The sequence below is a fragment of the Macaca mulatta genome, chromosome X (assembly GCF_049350105.2).
Source record: "Macaca mulatta isolate MMU2019108-1 chromosome X, T2T-MMU8v2.0, whole genome shotgun sequence".
Lineage (NCBI taxonomy): Eukaryota > Metazoa > Chordata > Mammalia > Primates > Cercopithecidae > Macaca > Macaca mulatta.
Genome location: NC_133426.1, coordinates 126,565,259 through 126,584,074, shown reverse-complemented (window position 1 = coordinate 126,584,074; position 18,816 = coordinate 126,565,259). Strand labels below are relative to the sequence as shown.

Below are 18,816 nucleotides of genomic sequence, written 5' to 3'. Positions count from 1 at the left end.
GATGACCAGTGTACTTTGAAATAAAACATATTTGAATTGATTGCTCAGATTTAAAGACTAGAAGGTTTCATGTAAACACTTATTTATGGACAATCTTTACAAACTGGAAAATCTGCCAGATCTGGACCCCAAAGTCCTGACCAGAAATATTAGGCTGAAGCAGAGTAGTGGCCATTCCCTTTGGGGAGACATATCCTTTCCCAGTTTATCAGTCCCCACTCTGCTTGTTTTCCTCATTTATGTTACCTTCCTGGCCCTGTTAGCATCCAGGTTTTCCACCCTTACTATTTAAAAAAAAAAAAATTATAGGAAATGTCAAAAATATATAAAAAGAAACATAAGATGAACACTCATATAGCCACCACCCACATTCAACAATTATGAATATCCAGTCTTGTTTCATCAATAGCCTTGCTGATTTCTCCAACATCCCTGCACCCAACCTGGGATTATTTGGAAGCACATCGAGACATCACAAAATTTCATCATTAACTATTTCAGGGCATGTTTAAATGATACACCCTTTTTATATAGACAGCCACATAAATCATTATCATAGCCAAAACATGGAAAAGCCTTTATAGATATCCACTCTGCTCACTTTACAAAATTCCACTCTGTATTATTCACTTCATTTGATTCCTTTTCTCTGTTAAGAAAGGACAAACAGGAATCGTTGATCTGGGAAAATGGGGTTGAGCACGCATATAAACATGAATGGTACTCTCTACACTCTAGAAAACAATGTGTGAAATGATTTTTTTCATAAGGCATTCATTCCTATTTTTTCTGATTTTTTGAACTATGCCTGATAAACTTTTACCACTAAACCTGCTCCAAATACATGAGTCAGACTATTACTCTCATGATTCTATAGGTGAGATGATAAAGTTGGGATATTTGTCTCTGCCCAAATCTCATGTTGAAATGTAATCCTTATTTTCCCCAGTGTTGGAGGTGAGACCTGTTGGGAGGTGTTTGGGTCCTGGGGGTGGAACCCTCATGGCTTGATGCTGTCCTTGCAATAGTGAGCGAGTTACCACAAGATCTGGTTGTTTAAAAGTGTGTGGCACTTCCCACACCCACTCTCTTGCTCCTGTTCTCATGACGTGAGATGCCTGCTCCCAGTCTGTCTTCCACCATGACTGTAAGCTTCCTGAGGTCCTCACCAGAAGCAGATGCCAGCACCACACTTCCTGTTAAGCCTGCAGAACTGTGAGGCAACTAAACCTCTTTTCTTTATAAATTACTCAGCCTCAGGCATTTCTTTATAGCAAAACAAGAATGACCTAACACATGAGACAGCAGAGATATAGTAGGTTAAGCAACTCATTCAAGGAAACAAAGACAGGGTAGAGCTGCAGCAAGAACCCAGACCACCTTATTTTTAATCAGGTCTCTTTCTGTTATACCACATAGGAAAGGTGGGACAACAGGTTATAATAATGTGATGATAGAAGATAATATAGAATAATAGTAGAAAACATTTCTGTGTGCTTACTCTGTGACTGGGCGTTGTGGAAGGCCACTTACATATGTTATTTATTACTCTCATCAATTCTGATATATTATCATCTTGTAAAGAATAATAATGAAACTATAGAGCTTAAGTAAAATGCCCAGGGGGAAACAGCTGGGAAGTGGCACATCTGGGATTGAAAGCCAGATTGCCCTAACTGTGGCATCCCAGTGCACCACTGCTGAATTAAACTTGACAAAGCATGGGCTCTGGAGCCAGACAAACTTGGTTTCACATCCTGTTCCTCTGATTAGCTTTGGACCATGGACAAGTTTCCTCTTCTTTAGAACCTCACTATTAGGATTCATTTGAGCATCAAACAAAATCATCCAAGGAAATTATTTTATTGCCTGTCACATAGTAAAGGCATATAAGATGTTAGCTGCTAATAAAAAGGGAATGAAAGTTTTAAGGGTACTGTCTCCAGTAATATTCCCCATCAAAAAAAAAAACTGTTAACTTGTTTTCTACCCAGCCCCTTGAACTAGTCCCAGTGTATGCTACCTAGACAATGTGTTGTTCAAGGTCAGTTTCTATTCATTTTATGTGATTTTAAGTGAAACGGCATCCTACCTATAATTCTATGAATTTGAATTTCATAAGGTACAAGAACTCTGCTTTGAAATTCAGAATCTAGGTTACCAGAGCCAGACAATGTCTTGACCTATAATTCTACGAGGTACTTATCAGATACATGAAAACAAATGCCAACTGAGTACAGGAGATCTCATTTTCTATATAAAGGAAACATATATGGCTAAAAATGTCTTTTGATGGTGTAAAAATGTTATGAATATGATAACCACGAGGAGGGATAATGGAAGTATGACTTCAATCTCCCCTCCTCCTCTTTTACCTTTCTTTGCCTATTTCTGAGTACCTCTAGGCTACCAAATATTTTAGACTGAATGTAGAAAAAATAATGAGCAGGAATAGACAGACTGGAACAAAATGTACCAAATGGAAACAATTTCCCGACTGAATGTACACTGACATGCGGGACTTACTGTAAATAATTATACAAAGCACAATACAATGAGAACAATAGCAAAAAAAAAAAAAAAAGAAAGAAAGAAAGAAAGGGAAAATCTCAATTGGAGAAGAAAAAAGAATCCACTTGGCCCAAGGGCATGCATAAATGCATAGTGAATTCATGGACTTTCCCTATTCCCACCAAGGCTTGTGACTTCAGGGGTACAAAGAAACCTCCTTCTCCTTGCAAAACCCTCACATCAAATGCAATTGTGTGGCTGAAGCTTGACACCCACAATTGTAAAGAGAGAAGTGGGGAATGAATAGCAGCAGACAGCTTGACAGAAAGTTCATGCTCACCCAAGAAAATGGAATTTTCCGTCAGGCTGAAAACCTAAGCATTGTGAAAGTGGCCATCAAATAATTTGCAGAGAAAACATTGTTGTAACCATGACTCCTTATCTGCGGGCATTGCAATCACTTCACAGGATCACCACAATGTTCATAATCACTTTTTTAAAACTTTTTGGTATATTTTTCCTTTTCTCTTGTTGTGGTAAACCATATAAAAATTTGCCATTGTAGCCGTTAAATCAGTGTATAATTTCATGGCATTATTTACATTTACATTTTTAAAAGAAAATTACTTTAAAGAAGTCTTCCATAGCAAGAAAAAACTTAATGAATTTTTAAGAGTGGGCTAGCTTCCTTCCCGATACCATTTTGGTTTTGCTGTTTTCCACCCTGGCAGTGCCTTGAAATACACTATTCTCTCATTAGGGACTCACACCACCCCATCTTGCACACGTATCTGGTATCAATGGGGCAGAGAGGAGATGAGTATGGGATGTTGGGGGTGGGGGTGGAAGAGAATGTGTGGGTCAGTGTAAGCCTGCCATGGGCACATGGGAAACTTCTGTGGCATGCACAACCCCCAGATGGTGACTCAAGATTACTGCATGAGAGGAGAGTCCGTGACATTCGGTTTGAACGGCATTTCTTAACAATTTTTATTCAGAACTTACTGACCCCATGTGACACACAAAACAAATGTACATACCCTCCACATATTTATAGAAACATTTTTAAAAGTGCCCTAAAAATGGGTCAATAATCTACTTTTCTTTAAAACATTTAATAGACATTTGATGAACTACTCTTGATGGGGTGCTACGCAAACTACGAATCTGGCTCAAACACACTCTGGCAAAAAGTAGCACAGAGGGTATCCCTTACACATTGGGGAATGTGAAAGAATGCCCGATAACAAAAGGGAACCGGCCAAATTGGGCCTCGTCAGAGGGAGGCATAGGTGGAAGAAACACAGTTGGAAGGGGCAAGGACGGAGGAGGAAAGGGTGACATGGAGAAACACAGGGTGCTGGGATGGCTGTAGCCCCAGAAGTAACCATCTCTCATCCTGCTGATGGACAAGGGTGCCATTATGGCCTCAACTGCAGTTACCATGACAGGCTGGCCCACGACCATGAGGGGCGGCATGTTTCTCGCCATTAATGCCCTCTGATGTCTCCTCCACTTGGCTCTTCTATTCTCAAACCAAATCTTCAATCAGAGGAAAAAAGAAACAGGTTTAGTATATTGAGCATTTAATTTCATCACGGGAAAACACACAACAAGCAACTCTCTCTGCCCTTAACCTTTTCCGGTGCATCAAGGCAAGCTACTTCCTGACTACTAAAATATCTTAGAAAGGTGAACACCACACCTTTCCATAGTGAGCTCCAAGTATGTGCTACATATGCTCTGGCTTGGCTTATTTCTTTGTCTCTGTCCTTTCATCTGTAATATTACATTTTCCACTCTTGGGTGCAGGTGTAGCTGATGAGTGGAACTCGATCCCTCCTGGTATTGCTGTGTGTGGCATATCTGCTTGCAGATACCAGACCATCAGCTATCCAGCTGCCCACCAACTACTACTTACTAGGCCACTGTCACCCTGGTCGTGGGGGAAGCTGAGCTTGGAAAAAATGGGGAGGGTGCCTTTTAAAGTCATACCAAGAGGATGAGGCCCCCATTTTGAAAAGCCCATCCTCAGTGTAAAGTAAAAAATCAGTAAGAGTACACTGTATTTTAAAACAAGTTTTCTTTCCTTCAAGAACCTCTAATGGGTCATTCATTTTCCGAAACTCCTTGAGAATTAAAAAGATGGTATATTGCAAGGCAAGTCTCATTACAGGGGGCTCAGGGAGTTTATGGATTGTCTTGCTGGGAAATGAGGGTATCTGAAGCCCTAGACACTGTCTTCACACTTCAGCTTGAAGTTTTGTGAAAGGAGGACACAAATGTTGTCCAAATTCACAAAAATTCTCAAAAAGCTTTGCCCAGTTGAGAGTTCGAGAGAAAGGAAGCATTGCTAATTCTGCATGCTCCAACTTATCCCTCCCTCCAACTCTTCCCAGGCTAAGGACAAGGTCAGCTCACTTGGTTCTCCCCAGTCCCAGGATGTGGGAAAGACTTGGTTGCCCAGCTCCATGGGACACCATCAGCCATCTAGCCTCACTACTCAAACAGAAGATCCCAATCTCATCAGCATCCCCAAAGCGGGAGTGTCCAAATAGGCATCTCTGAACATGTTCAGTAGTAATGTGGAAGAGGTATCAACAAACACTATTCCCTAAACACCTGCCTACTGTTAAAAGACCAAAAAATAAAACCTGTCCATTAAACAACACTATCCCCCAAGCTTCTAGTTAATGACATTTCCATTGTATTTTGATCCTTCTAGAAGTTCCCAAACTGCAAATTTTACGGGACAAAGGGACTCCTCTCCCTGTTTGATGCCCCATTTCTTTCTCCCATCTTACTGTTCGGAGACCTTCTCCCTCATGAATACATAGTCTAAATTTTAAGCCTACTGTAATAGTGCTTGTTTAGAGGCAATTGCAATGTGGCTGTGGTCAAAGGTTCATAAACATAAGTAATGCCAAAAGTGGGCTAAATGTGCTATGGGCCAACATTAGGTCCCCATTCTCAGTGTTGGTTTCATAAAACAGCCCTTATTATCGTTACAATACAGAGGGAGGAAACGTCTATTAAAATTTTTTGGAGATATTCATGCTGAAATGTTTGGCAATAAATGAGAACATCATGCCTTTTCCCTTGTTTGCTGAGTGAGAGTGGTCCTTTTGCCTTCAGAACTGCATTGAGTGAATGCTATGTAAACCCAGGGAAGGGAAAGGCAATTCACCCAAACGTCAATATTTCATCTCCCCCAAATTGGCATTGCCTGCCTTTGAAAATGGTGGGCAACAGGATGTCAACACTCAGTGCCCCATTTTGTCAGGCTGCTTTTCTACATGCCACCATTGACAGAATCGCAGCATAGTTCCCTCACTGCACTCACAAACATGAGCTCTGCAGAAAGGCTATTAGGGTCATCCCGCTTTTTCTTTCTTCTTTTCCATTTTTGCAAATACTCCTTTGGATCCATTGACCTACAAATTTATTATCACTGCCTGAGCAAATAAAAAGGTATTTCAAATTGCCACAGGTAAGAGTCTAGCCTGACCTGAGAGCCATCCCCCACTATCAACATATAACACAAAACACATCTCTTCCTATTAGTACAACAAACTGGAAAAAACAAAAAATCTCTTAAATGCTAGAAGTTGCTCAAGAAAATATTCACTGATGCATTTGGTAGTTTCAAAAGTTGAATGGGGGCAGTTTCCCCAAGCCATGAGTGTTACTGTATACAATTCTTGCCTAACACTTCTATCTTTCTTAGGTTGGTGGAAATTTATGCAAAATTGATCTTGAAATTTGTTTTGATTTGTAGATAAACTTGCAAAGGTTGCAAACCTTTTTGCTATCTGTACCATAATGCAAAACTAACTAGGTCAGCAATGTTTTCAGGCTGCCAAATCAAAGTATTCCAGAAAATTAAAATTTAGAGCTGCCACTCTCTACAAGGCTTTACCAAATACTTAAAAACAATAGTAGGAGGACCAGGCACTTGAACTTTATGCTATCACCTCCCCATCAGTCTCAGCTTCAGGAAACATACATTCTGGTTGTGAATTATTCCTTTACCCCAATGCCTAAACATTTATAAATTCTTAACCAAAGAGTTTATGCTTGGTTTCAAATATATTAAATAATTTAGTTTAATGGAGCTCTTTGGAGCATTAATTTGAATAATCCCCAGGTCAGAAAACCCCAGGATGCCTCCACATGGAAGTGCTACCTAAAGGATACCAGTGCTAGGAGTTTAATCTTATATATTATGCTATATTTAATTTACACTCATATATTTTATATATATATATATTTGTAATTTGGAATACATATATTTATATATTTATAATTTATTCAAGTGCATAATATATTTTATACACAAGGAATAAAGGAAACCGTTCAGTACTAATTTTTTTTCCCGTGGATAGTCATGTTCCCTCTGGTAACGGGAAATTTCCACAAGCTGAGCTTTCCTTGCTGCATTTTCCAGCCACAAAGATCCCAAAATTCAGACCTCATTGCCTATACATGAAAAAAAACACAAAAACACCAAGATGACAATGTCTGGGTCAAAGTTGTGTCGAAGCCCTGAAGCAGGTTTTAGAATGGCTCCCCTGCCCGACTGCTTTTTCGGTTTACTGACCTGCACTGCGAGTTCAGTCACATTCATGCTTCTTGCCAGCCTCCTCCTATGGGAAGAAACCACACGTGTTTAGCATTTGGAGTTGTGGGTGTCGTTTCATTCTTGTGTTTAATTTTTTATTCTACCAACTCCCCACACGCAGTAGGCTGTTCTGTAACATCCAGCTGAGCCTCACGTTAGGAACTTTTCTCTCAGGTCACAAATAAAGGAGATGCCAAAAAAAAAAAAAAAATCAAGGCGGTGGCTCACGCCTGTAATGCCAGCACTTTGAGAGGCCAAGGCAGGAGGATCACTTGAGCTCAGGAGTTCGAGACCAGCCTGGCCAATATGGTGAAACCCCATCTCTACTAAAAATACAAAAATTAGCCGGGAGTGGTGGCTGGCGCCTGTAGTCTCAGCTACTTTGGAGGCTGAGGCAGGAGAATCTCTTGAACCTGGGAGGCAGAGGTTGCAGTGAGCCGAGATCGCACCATTGCACTCCAGCCTGGGTGTCCCAGCGAGACTGTTTCTCAAACAAATAAAAAATAACCCCCCATAACAAAAAAAAATCGTCAATCAAGATAAATATGTTCTTACTATTTGAAACTTAGAACAATTAACACCAAAGGAAACCCAGCCGAACGACAGACTTCTCAGAATTTTAAATAAGGTCAAGATGCGACCCTGCACTTGCTGTACCAAACCTTTATTTCTGCCTCGGCTGCGATAGGAGTTACTTATCATAACCGACCTCAGCCCAAAGTTGCCCAACTTGGTTCATTTAAATTATACATGATGCCTAATAGGCACAGCCCCACTACAGAACCCACCAGGTGCCAGGGGTCTGCGGGGAGGGGACGGCAGCGACACCAGGCCCCAGGTGGGTTTTGGTTCAGGAGGGGAGAGGGCAGGAGAGGGCTGGGGGAAAGCCAAACGCCACCCTGGAGCAGCACATGCTCCCTGCAAACCGCGCGCCAACCAGCAATGGGCTTACCGCAGGAACTCGCTGGGGTACTTCTTGCGTTGGAAAATGCGCTCCAGCTCCTGCAGCTGCAAGGGGGTGAAGGCGTGGACGCTGGGCTCCTGCGCGTTGCCAGGCTCCAGCCCCCCGACAGCGCCCGGTGGGGGCGAATCCTGCTGTCTGGGTTCCTTCTCGCTCTGGTCGCTGTCCTCATCGTCGCCATCGCTGCCGCTGCTGCCCTCGCGGTTTTCTTTCCATAGGAGGCCAGGAGCTCCTGCGCCGCCGCCGCCATCTTTTTCTTCTCCACCTTGGGCTCCTGCCAACTTTGACTCTTCTCCTGCTGCTGCTGTGCCTTGCTCAGGCTCAGACTGTGCATCCTCTTCCTCCTCTTTGAACTCTTCAGTAGGCGACAGCACCGCAGCATTCATATCTGGAAAAGCAGAAACCCCAAGAGAAAGATCAAGGCCTTGGTCCTGAGGGTGTTGGAAGGAGGCGGTGAGGGGCTGCACTCAGAGCAGTGGTAGTGCGGGGACATCATCCAGTCGACTCGCCTCTCCCAGGGAACCTCGGTTTCCTGAGTTCGCAAAAGCATGAGTCCTATTCAGGTACTGACCCTGTAGTTCCTTCTCGTAGTCGACTCCAAGGCTGAGCAAGCTGGTGATATCCTGGCTAGACTGGTCCAGAGGCTCCATACCCTGAGTGGTATGGATGGAGCTGTGTGCTTCTGCAGATTCTAAGCTGGGGCCACCACGATCTCCTAGGCAGTGCTAGAACTGTGAGTCGCAGCCTGGAAGGTTCTTCTGGCGTCTAGACTCAGCAACAGTGTATCCACTTAGAGACCTCCTCTCTTGCCTTTCTGCTTCCCGCTCTTTGCTCTGGGTTGGGCCTGCTGAGGTGCGCATGCGTCAGGGGCTTGGCCTTGCCCTGGGTGGGGGAGAGCACGTGTTGGCGGCGGGGGTAGGGGGAGGGGATGGGGGAGGAGTAAGGAGGGGAGTAGGGTGCGGGGGAGGGGGGAGTAGGGCGTGGGCGGGGGAGTAGGGCGTGGGCGGGTGCTTGCATGCGTTGTGCTGTAGACTGGCATGCATTAGTGTGGAACTTGGGGAAGCTGCTGTGCGGAATTGTGCAAGCCCATTTTATGGCGATAAGAGATTTCACACTAGCTCCATGATTCCTAGGTCTCCAGGAACAGGAGCTTGGGCCTGGATTTGCAAAGCTTGTGGGCTGCGCAAATGCACTATGTAAAAATGGAGCACCCTCCTTGAGAAAGTTCACTATTAATTTTTAGTAATGAATCCACATCAAAGTGCAAGGGTAGAAACACACACAATGCTTAGAGCATCTGAGATTGCTTTTCTTTGTTTTTTGTTTTTGTTTTTGTTTTTAAGACAGTCTCGATCTGTCTCTGAAATGCAGTGGCACGATCTGGGCTCACTACAACCTCCATCTTCTGGGCGCCTAGATTCAGTAACAGTGTATCCACTTAGAGACCTCCTTTCTTGCCTTTCCTCTTCCCGCTATTTGCTGTGGGTTGGGCCTAATGAGGTGCGCATGCCTTAGGGGCTTGGCCTTGCCCTGGGTGCATAAGAGCACGTGTTGGGGTGGGGCAGTAGGGCGAGGGGAGGGAGTAAGGTAGGGGGGAGTAGGGCAGAGGGGAGGAGAAGCGGGGGAGGAGGGGGGAGGAGAAGCGGGGGAGGAGGGGGGAGGAGAAGCGGGGGAGGAGGGGGGAGGAGAAGCGGGGGAGGAGAAGCAGGGGAGGAGGGGGGAGGAGAAGAGGAGGAGAAGGGGGAAGGGGGAGGAGGGCGGGGGGCAGGGAGTAGGATGGAGTGGATGCTTGCATGTGTTGTGCAGGTACTCAGGAGTGCCTCAGCCTCCTGAGTACCTGGAACTACAGGCATGCACCAGCACACCTGGGTAATTATTGTATTTTTAGTAGAGACAGGGTTTCACCATGTTGGCCGGGCTGGTCTGGAACTTCTGGCCCCAAGTAATCCACCCACCTCGGCCTCCCAAAGTGCTGGGATTACAGGCGTGAGCCACCGTTCCCAGCTGCAGCCAAGATTTCTAAAATTGCAGGGCATCCTTCCTTTGCCTCTGGTTGTGACTGTGGATAGTGCAGCTTCTGCTATGTCTCCGGCTACAGACCCATTACAAATGCGCACTTAACCTTCTGCGCTGAACTGGTGCTGTGGACCTGCAGTGATTTCCGTTCTTTCCTGCTGCTGCATAGCCCTCTTTTCCTCTACTCCTGCCCTTTTCTACAGATACCTTTCTGAGCTCTTAAGAATAAATACATTTTATTTATTGTCAAATAAACACAGCCAGGACAGATTGAGTGCTCTAAGATTCTTCCTTTAATAAGTATTTTGTAGATACTGCAGGACTTGTTAATGTCCTGAATATAGAGAGTAGGTTTCAACTATAGGACCTATCCTCCATCATTTGGGTGACTCATTCTATTTTTGCTTGCACAACGACCCTTTTCATCAACCTCATTTTATATAAGAAATTTAACTGTTTTGTGGGCCCCTACATGTACTGTGGGTTCCAGTCACCTCAACGACTGATCATAATGGATGAGTGCACCCATTATACCTCATGTTCCCAGAGGATGGGTAAGAAAACAGCTAGAAAATATTTGACCAATTCACTTTCGAAGAGATGGGAAGGGATGACAATCTGACAGCCTCTTTCTGATTTTAACTAAGATGTCTCCTCCTCAGGCTGGCTCCTCCTGGAGCTAAACTGCTGGAATCTGAAATTTTGCTTTGCTTACCTGTTGGTAGCTGGCTAATCTCACTTGATCACTCTCCGTTTGTGTTAGTTTTCTAATCTGTAAAATGGGAATGACAATGATAACTATCTCATGGGGTTTTTGAATAGATGGAGATGATTAAACATGCTGCCTCATATTTCCTGCTTCTGCCAGTTTGTTTGTGTTTATTCACAAGGGTCCTTGAAAGAAGAAAGATGATGGTTATTCTCTGGCAGTGGGCAACAGGGGCAGGATGTTTTATTGTGAAAATAATGGTTCTATAAGTCTTTTTGTACCTATATTTACTTCACTCAGTAACCTTTGTTGGCTGCTGTGTTTACAGGGCCCTGTGCCAGGAAATATGAGGATTGCCACAATGTCTGATCAATGCCTGACCATTGTGCTGTAGGTTCTCAAAGTGTAGCGGGATTGATAAGGAATCAGAGAGATTGATGGGGTTCAGGAGGATATTTATTATTTAGGTGCACCAGCCCAGTCAGATTAACATCCAAACGACTGAGCCCTGAACAAAGAGTTAAGTTACTTTTTAAGCATATCGTGGGGCAGGGGGAAGCATATTACAGAAGTGAGAAACAGAGACAGTTATTCAATTAATTGAGACATGCATTACATCATTTCTTAATTTTCAAGGAAAAACAGGTTTTACAACTTGAGTTTATCTGTCTAGTGACCTTGCAGCTGCACAGCTCGGGAAACAGGGTCTTTACAATGCCTGGGAAAGGAGGAGAGATAAGGCTCACTGGCCACAGAAAAACAGGCAGTTAATTTTTAAAGGACTCCAGCTCTTTCTTTTTCTCAGGGGGAATTGGGTTTTCTTACATACAACCGAGTTTCTGCTTACACATCCTTTAATTTCTTTTAATTCCTGTTCCATTCCCCCCTTTGGTGCTTTTTATAACAAAGGTGTTAATAAAAAGCACCACTTTTGCCACCTCTTCACAGAGCTGAGCTTCTTCTACTGGCAGCGGCTGATATTTGATTAATGCCATCAACTGCATGGTAGTGTGTCGGGTTACTACTGCCTCTATAGTTGACTGAATACGCCTAATAAACAGAGGTAAAAGGCAAGGGAGGATGAGGCAGATGCCAAGAATAAGCAAGAACCTACCAATGAGGGTTTTGAATCTTCCAAAGGTTGAGAACCATTTTCCAAACAAGGAATCCGGGGACCACCCGGACCAAGTCTGAACTAGAACATGGGCCAGCTCGCACATTCTAGCTGTGATTTCCATAATAGCTTGGCCATTATCAACAATTTCTAGGCAACAGTTGGTTAAATTAAATTTTCTACCTACTCCTCCTTCTGAGGCTAAGAGGTAATCTAAAGCTAATCTATTTTGATATACAGCATTTCTTATTTGTGTTGCTTGTATTGCCAATAAACCTAGTGCCCTTGATGTTTCATTGGTTATAATTTCAAGGACTACCTACAACTTTATGATGCAGTTGAGCATACAGATTGGAGTGCAATATCCCCATGACCCGTCTTGCGCCCAGGTAGCTGGCTTATAATATTTAATGATTCTTTCAGGAGACAATTATCTTTTTAGTCTCCTATGTCCACATCTTTTTGACATTTGTGTCTATTTTTGTGATTATGCTTCTTCTAGTTCTTTTATTTTCATCATAAACTGGATATCCTAAGAGTTCCCTTTGCTTTAGAGGAATTAGAAAGGATGGCTTGATTGTTCCTAACATACATGCCCCTGTCCATTTAGCTGGCAGTTGCTGATATGCCCATGCTCCACAGATCCATTATAGGACAGAGGGTACCTTCCAAGCATTTGGAGCCTCTACCTGATACCAAGTGTGGCTTAGAGTAGAGAATCGAGAGAAAGGGTTTGGACCTGGTAAGTAGGAGTCATTCTGGGCGTTTCTCCATAGAGTTTTGTTTTTAGTCTCATCATAATGCTGTTGCCCTAGGCAGGTTGTTTCTCCTACTGCCTCTGTGAAAGCCTTTCCCCATCGGGTGATACAGTACTTTTTAATTATGGGGGTTTTTACCAACCAAACACTGACTGAGGCTGTTGGTTCACTGGCAGGGTTAGGTGAAGTGAAGTGATCTTTTGGCATTAATTCCTTTGCCTCCCATGGCCACTGGTCCCCCATATTAGTTCCTCCACATCCACAGCATGAGGAAATTCCTAAGCTGCCAGTTATGTTTTCAGCTAGTTGAGCAAATAAGTTTTTGGGTGATGGGGAAGCTCAGGCACTGGCTGTTCAAAATGCTTATAGAATGACTTATGGACCCAGAATTGCAGGATTGGACACTTTTGAGTCCTTCTAGTCTTTTTGACAATCAGTAGTGGAACTCCAAGGCCTGCTTCTTGTCTATCAACTCATAATAGTGCTGTCTGTCCTGTAGGCCAAAAAGGTAGCTCTGGCTTTAAGATAGTAAAATTTAAAGGATTGCATGTCCTTGTCTTACAATTTGGTTTGGTTGACATACTATTTAGCAGAGCAGTCCTTCCTGAATATAAGTGTTGGAGCTGTGTTAGCATAGACCACTGAATGTTACAGTCCGGGCATCCGATTTGTGGTTCTCCATACAGATGTTTAGGACTGTTGTTGTTAAGCCTCTCTTGTGTTAAACCATTGCAGACTGCTTTTTTTTTTTTTTTTTTTTTAAAGATTATGAACATATGTGGCATGGCAGGCATCAAAGTACAAGGAAATGTGCCTTTTATAGGAGGGAGGGGCTGCTTTTGTTCAAGCTATAAGCTCTCCTTCTTTTTCTCCCTCTGATTTAATATGTACCTCAAATCAGAATTCATAAAGTAAGAGTTTTGGGTAATAACATACATATAGCTGATTATTTCCTGGGTCACAGACTGAATAGGTGGTCTGGTTGTATGCGCAGGTTCCTAACTTGGTTCCTGTACATTCATAGTAGGTTTGGTACAGTAGAGTTTTAACTATGGTATTTCTTACCCAGGTAGGGTATACACAGTGTGGGCATCTTTCTAGAGATTTCTCCTTTTTCAGTATAGGCAAAAATGGTAAGAACATTAGCGTATGTAATAGAAACATGCTTATACTACACATGGGCATGGCAAACCTTCCTCTGGGCATAGACATTTGCAGCATTTGCAGTAATAACATAATAGAACAATCAGTATTGACAGAATTATAGCTAGGCTTATAAATTGTATCCACATTTACTTATCCGGAGATGGTCCTCTTAGCTTCAGCTGTGCATAGACTAGTCAGCTTCTGGGATGTGACTAGAGCAGAGCTTGCAGGATCCTCAAGCTTCAGCCATGTGTAGACTGACCAGCCTCCGGTGTGGTCAGAGCAGGGCAATTGTCCTTCTTACCGGTAGTTGGGTGTTACCATAGGACTGTTCGGGTGGGGCGATCTGGGTCTTGTTGGCTAGTCCACTGGTCGTCTTCGGGAGTCACTGCTGCCGCTGGTTTTAGCTGGCTATGGTGAATCCAAGGTTTGACACCTGCAACTTTAACAGCAGTGGGAGTAGACATGATCACAACATGGGGCCCATCCCGTAAGGGCCCCAGGGTTGTTGGATTCTACCTTTTTTTTTTTTTTTTTTTTTTTTTTTGAGACGGAGTCTCGCTCTGTCGCCTCTGCTGGAGTGCAGTGGCGCAATCTCAGCTCACTGCAAGCTCTGCCTCCCAGGTTCACGCCATTCTCCTACCTCAGCCTCCCAAGTAGCTGGGACTATAGGTACCCACCACCATGCCTGGCTAATTTTTTGTTTTCGTATTTTTAGTAGAGAAGGGGTTTCACCATGTTAGCCAGGATGGTCTCGATCTCCTGACCTCATGATCCACCCGCCTCGGCCTCCCAGAATGCTGGGATTACAGGCGTGAGCCACCACGTCCAGCCTGGATACCACCTTTTAACCCAGACAGAATCCCCCAGTTTATGTGGATGCACTGGGTCTGTTAGACTTACAGGTATCCTTTCCCTTGCCCAGCCTTGCACCTCCTGCATTATTACCCCTTACGCATGCATCTGTCTTCTAAGGGTTAGCTCTCCTAACTCCTTTAAATCCCCTCTAATTTGATTAATTATTGGGGGTGGCCTTCTGAAAAATATTTCATAGGGCTAATACCCAATTTGTTTTGTAGGTATACACCTGACCTGGAGGAGGACCATGGGCAAGACCTTATCCCATTGTAAGTGAGTTTCCTGGCAAAAGTTTTTTAGTAGCTGTTTGAGTGTCTGGTTCATCCGTTCCACCTTCCCTGAACTCTCTGGTTGGTAGGCTGTGTGCAGTTTTCATCTGATCTTTAAAAGCTGAGTGAGCTGTTGTGCTACTTCTGCCACAAATACAGGACCATTGTCTGATCCTAGGGTTAAAGGCAATTCAAACCTTGGTATGATGCCTTTTAGTAGCACCTTTGTCGCCTCTCGTGCCTTTTCAGTCCTGGTGGGCAAGGCCTCAACCCACCCCAAGAAGGTGCAAAGAAACACTAGCATATACCAGTAACCTCCTGCTCAAGGCAAATCGGTAAAGTCTAGAAGCAGGTTCTCAAAAGGCACAGCTCCCATTTCCTGAATTCCTGGGGGTCGAGTAGGTCCTTGTTTTGGCTTATTCCAGGCACAGGATAGACACTGTTCGCAAACAGCACGGGTGATGGCAGAGAGCCGTGGCACATAGAAGTGTTGAGCTATCAAAGTCTCTAGGGCCGTCTTTCCCATGTGTGTTCCTTGATGGATCTGCTTCACAAATCTTGGGGCTATTGTCTCTGGGACGGCTAACCTCCTGTCAGAGAACAGTCACCATCCACCTTTAATGTACTTCCCTGTTTCCAGAACAAACCAAGCTTTTTCACTTGAAGAGTTAATGGGGTACCTCCAGCAAAGGGGGCTCTATAAGGAGAGGCATTGTTAGAGTTCTTTCTTCAGGTAAAGCCTTGCTCATTGCTGCCCGCCGAGCCTCTCGGTCTGCCTTTCTGTTGCCCTGTGCCTCATAGCTTTTCCCAATTTGGTGTTCTTTGCAATGAATGACAGCCACCTTCTCTGAAGCCCATATGGCTTCTAATAATTGCAAAATTTCCTCTCTGTTTTTTATTTCTTTTCCTTCGGTAGTCAAAAGTCCTCTCTCTTTGTATATCGCTCCATGGGTATGCAGAGTTGCAAAAGCATATTTAGAGTCAGTCTATATGTTTACTTTCTTCCCCTTGGCCAATAACAGTGCTCTGGTTAATGCTATTAATTCAGCCTTCTGAGTGGAGGTCCAAGAAGGTAAGGCTTGAGCCTCGACCACCGAGTGTTGGGTCACTACTGCATACCCTGCATATTGCACCCCATGTGTTATGAAACTGCTGCCATCAGTGAAGTATTTAACATCTGGGCTCTCCAAGGGAGTATCTCTGAGGTCTTCCTGGCTCAAGAACACTTCATCCACAATCTTTATGCAACAGTGGGAAAAGTCCTGCCAGCAGTGATGCAACCCACCATCCTTCCAATCAGGCTCCTCCAGAGGCAGCAGGGTAGCTGGGTTCAAGGTATTTATATTCTCTAGTGTTATCTGGGGATTTTCACATAGAAGCCCTTGATACTTAAGCATTCTAGAGTTGGACAGCCAACCATGTCCTCTTTGCTCCATTAAGGTGACTACAGCGTGTGTCACCCGAACTATTAACTTCTGACCTAAGCCTAGCTCGTTGGCATCTTCTATAAGGATTGCAGTAGCTGCCAATGCCCTGAGGCAGCTGGGCCAACCTAAAGCCACCAAGTCCAGTCTTTTGGATAAGTATGCTACCAGCTGATGCCAAGAGCCCAACAACTGAGTTAAGACTCTGACTGCCATTCCGTTTCATTCATCCACATACAGAAAGAAGGGCTTTTTTACATCTGGCAACCCTAGTGCCAGGGCCTGGATGAGAGCTCCCTTTATATCCTTGAAGGCCTTTTCCTGTTCCTTTTCCCATAGGAGGAGCTCTCTTTCCTTTCCTTTTATAGCCTCATACAAGGGCCTTGCTATAAATCTGGAACCCAGATTTGGCAGAATCCCGCCATGCCTAGAAATTCCCTGACCTGCTGCCTTGTAACTGGGGTGGTCAGTGCACACACAGCCTCCTTGCGTGCACTTCCAAGCCTGTGCTGGCCTTGGGATATCATGAATCCTAGACATCCAACCTCCTGAAAACAGACTTTTGCCTTGTCGTTGGACACTTTATAACCAGCTTCACACAGCAGGTGAAGAAGCCTCTCTGTTCCGTGAAGTGATTCCTCCCTCATGGGGGCAGAAAATAGCAAATCATCAATGTGTTGTAATAGCCCACAGTTGTCACTAGGTGGCGCAAAAGCCTCAAGATGGGTAGCCAAAGCCTCCTTGAAGATAGTGGGAGAATTATTAACCCCCTGAGGCAGCCTTGTCCAGGTATACTGCGATTGCCCCCACTGGAAGGCAAATGTAGGCTGACTTTAGGGAGCAAGCCTCAAGCAAAAGAAAGCACCCTTTAAGTCCAGACACGTGAACCACGTGGCCTCAGCAGGAATCTGTCGCAACCTTGTGTATGGGTTGGGTACTATGGCATGCATAGTGACAGTGGCCTTGTTTACCGCCCGGAGTTTCTGCACTGGCCTTTATTCACCATTTGGTTTGCGCACAGGCAGCAGAGGAGTAGTCCAGGAGGACTTGCATTTCACTATAACCCCATGTTCATAGAGCCGATTGAGATGTTTTGTTATGCCTTCAATTGCTTCTCTGGGTAGTGGGTACTGACGGACTCGTACCAAGGCAGCATGAGGGTTAAGCTCTACTACCACTGGGGATCTGTTTGCAGCAAGTCCAGGGGTGTTGTCCTTAGCCTATACACCTGATACCTTGAAAAGCATTCCCCACATATTGTGTAGGTCCGGCTCTGGCAGCCGCCTGGTATACAGTGCATAGAGCCGCCATTCCTCAGTTCTTGGGACAAAGGCAATGCCATTGCCTTTGGCTTCCCTATCTCCAAGGTCATACTCCTTTTAGGTGTAAAGGAAATTTGTGCCTGCAGTTTCTGGAGTAAGTCTCTCCCCATCAAGGGCACTGGACAATTTGGCATATATGGAAACACATGCTGCACTTCTTGTCCCCCAATAACGCATCTCCTGGATTTCGAAAGGTCTCTTTTCTTTGGCCCCAGTAGCACCTACGATAGTAGCACAGTTCTTTGTGGGGGGCTAATTGGGTGAGTTACCACAGAGAAATCAGCAGCAGTATCGACCAAAAAAATCCACTAATTGGCCCCCTACTTCCATAGAGACCATAGGCTCCCCGGGGGCCTAAAATGATGGAGCCTGGTCTGTCTCAGTCCTCAAAATTCTCGGCCCCTGCTAGGCCGATCAGATCAGGATCTGCCTTTGAAGCACCACAACTAGCAACCGAATGCCGCACTCGGGTGTTAGGCCATTGACCGTCATCTCCATCCTCTTCCTTTTCAGGGCACTCATTTTCCAATGGCCCATTTGCCTGCACCTTGCACATTGGTTCCTGTCCAACTGGAACCGGCTTTCATCTCCCAGTCTTGTTTGCCCCCTTCCTCAGTCTCTGCCTCAGCCTCGCCCTCTAGCAAATCCAGGGTTACTTTCTGCTAGTGCAGCAGCTATAAATTGAGCTGTCTCTTTGTTTCTATTTCTGGTTTTTCTTTCTTCCTTTCTCTCCACCTTTTCTTCCTGGTTTATGTATATTTTGTTTGCTATTTCCAGGGGTTCACTAATATTTTTCCCTGCAAAGCCTTCCAGCCTCTGAAGTTTTTGTCTTATGTCTCCCTGAGCTTGCCTGACAAATGCCATATTTATCATATTTCAGTTTTTAGGAGCCTCTGGAATAATTGGAGTGTACAGCCTATAGGCCTCACAAAGCCTTTCATTAAATGCATTTGGGCTTTTGTCAGGCTTTTGGCATACTTCTGATATTTTGCTCATATTCATTGCCTTCCTTCCTCCCTCCTGCTTTTATCTCATTCAGGAGTGCCTTTCTACATAGCTGCAGCCCTTCCATGTCCCTTGCCTCATTTGGGTCCCAGTTAGGGTCCT

General features: G+C 44.5%; 2 protein-coding genes across 11 annotated transcripts in view; one reads left to right on the top strand and one right to left on the bottom strand.

Moving 5' to 3' along the window:
- The window catches only part of RHOXF2 (Rhox homeobox family member 2), a 159,291-nt gene that overhangs the window by 5,765 nt on the left and 134,710 nt on the right, over positions 1-18,816 (bottom strand). For 3 of the 9 annotated variants that reach the window (XM_077989523.1, XM_077989524.1, XM_077989526.1), the window contains 5 exons: positions 13,987-14,278; positions 8,665-8,975; positions 8,085-8,481; positions 7,112-7,157; positions 3,472-4,053 (listed from right to left, as the gene is read on the bottom strand). In XM_077989523.1, the coding sequence (XP_077845649.1) occupies positions 3,724-4,053; positions 7,112-7,157; positions 8,085-8,481; positions 8,665-8,743 (852 nt within the window). In that variant the 5' untranslated portion in view covers positions 8,744-8,975; positions 13,987-14,278 and the 3' untranslated portion in view covers positions 3,472-3,723. Of the gene's footprint in view, positions 1-3,471; positions 4,054-7,111; positions 7,158-8,084; positions 8,482-8,664; positions 8,976-10,824; positions 10,882-12,437; positions 14,279-18,816 lie in introns of those variants that run through there. The other 6 variants (XM_077989521.1, XM_077989522.1, XM_077989527.1 and 3 more) reach the window with 5 other exon arrangements.
- Positions 1-18,816, top strand: part of LOC114669783 (putative uncharacterized protein CXorf42) — a 109,832-nt gene that overhangs the window by 67,976 nt on the left and 23,040 nt on the right. For both annotated transcript variants that reach the window (XR_013413195.1, XM_028842451.2), the window contains exon 2: positions 14,916-14,963. Coding sequence is in view for 1 of the 2 variants with exons in the window: in XM_028842451.2 (XP_028698284.2) it covers positions 14,916-14,963 (48 nt within the window). In the remaining variant the exon portion in view is untranslated. The remainder of the gene's footprint in view (positions 1-14,915; positions 14,964-18,816) is intronic.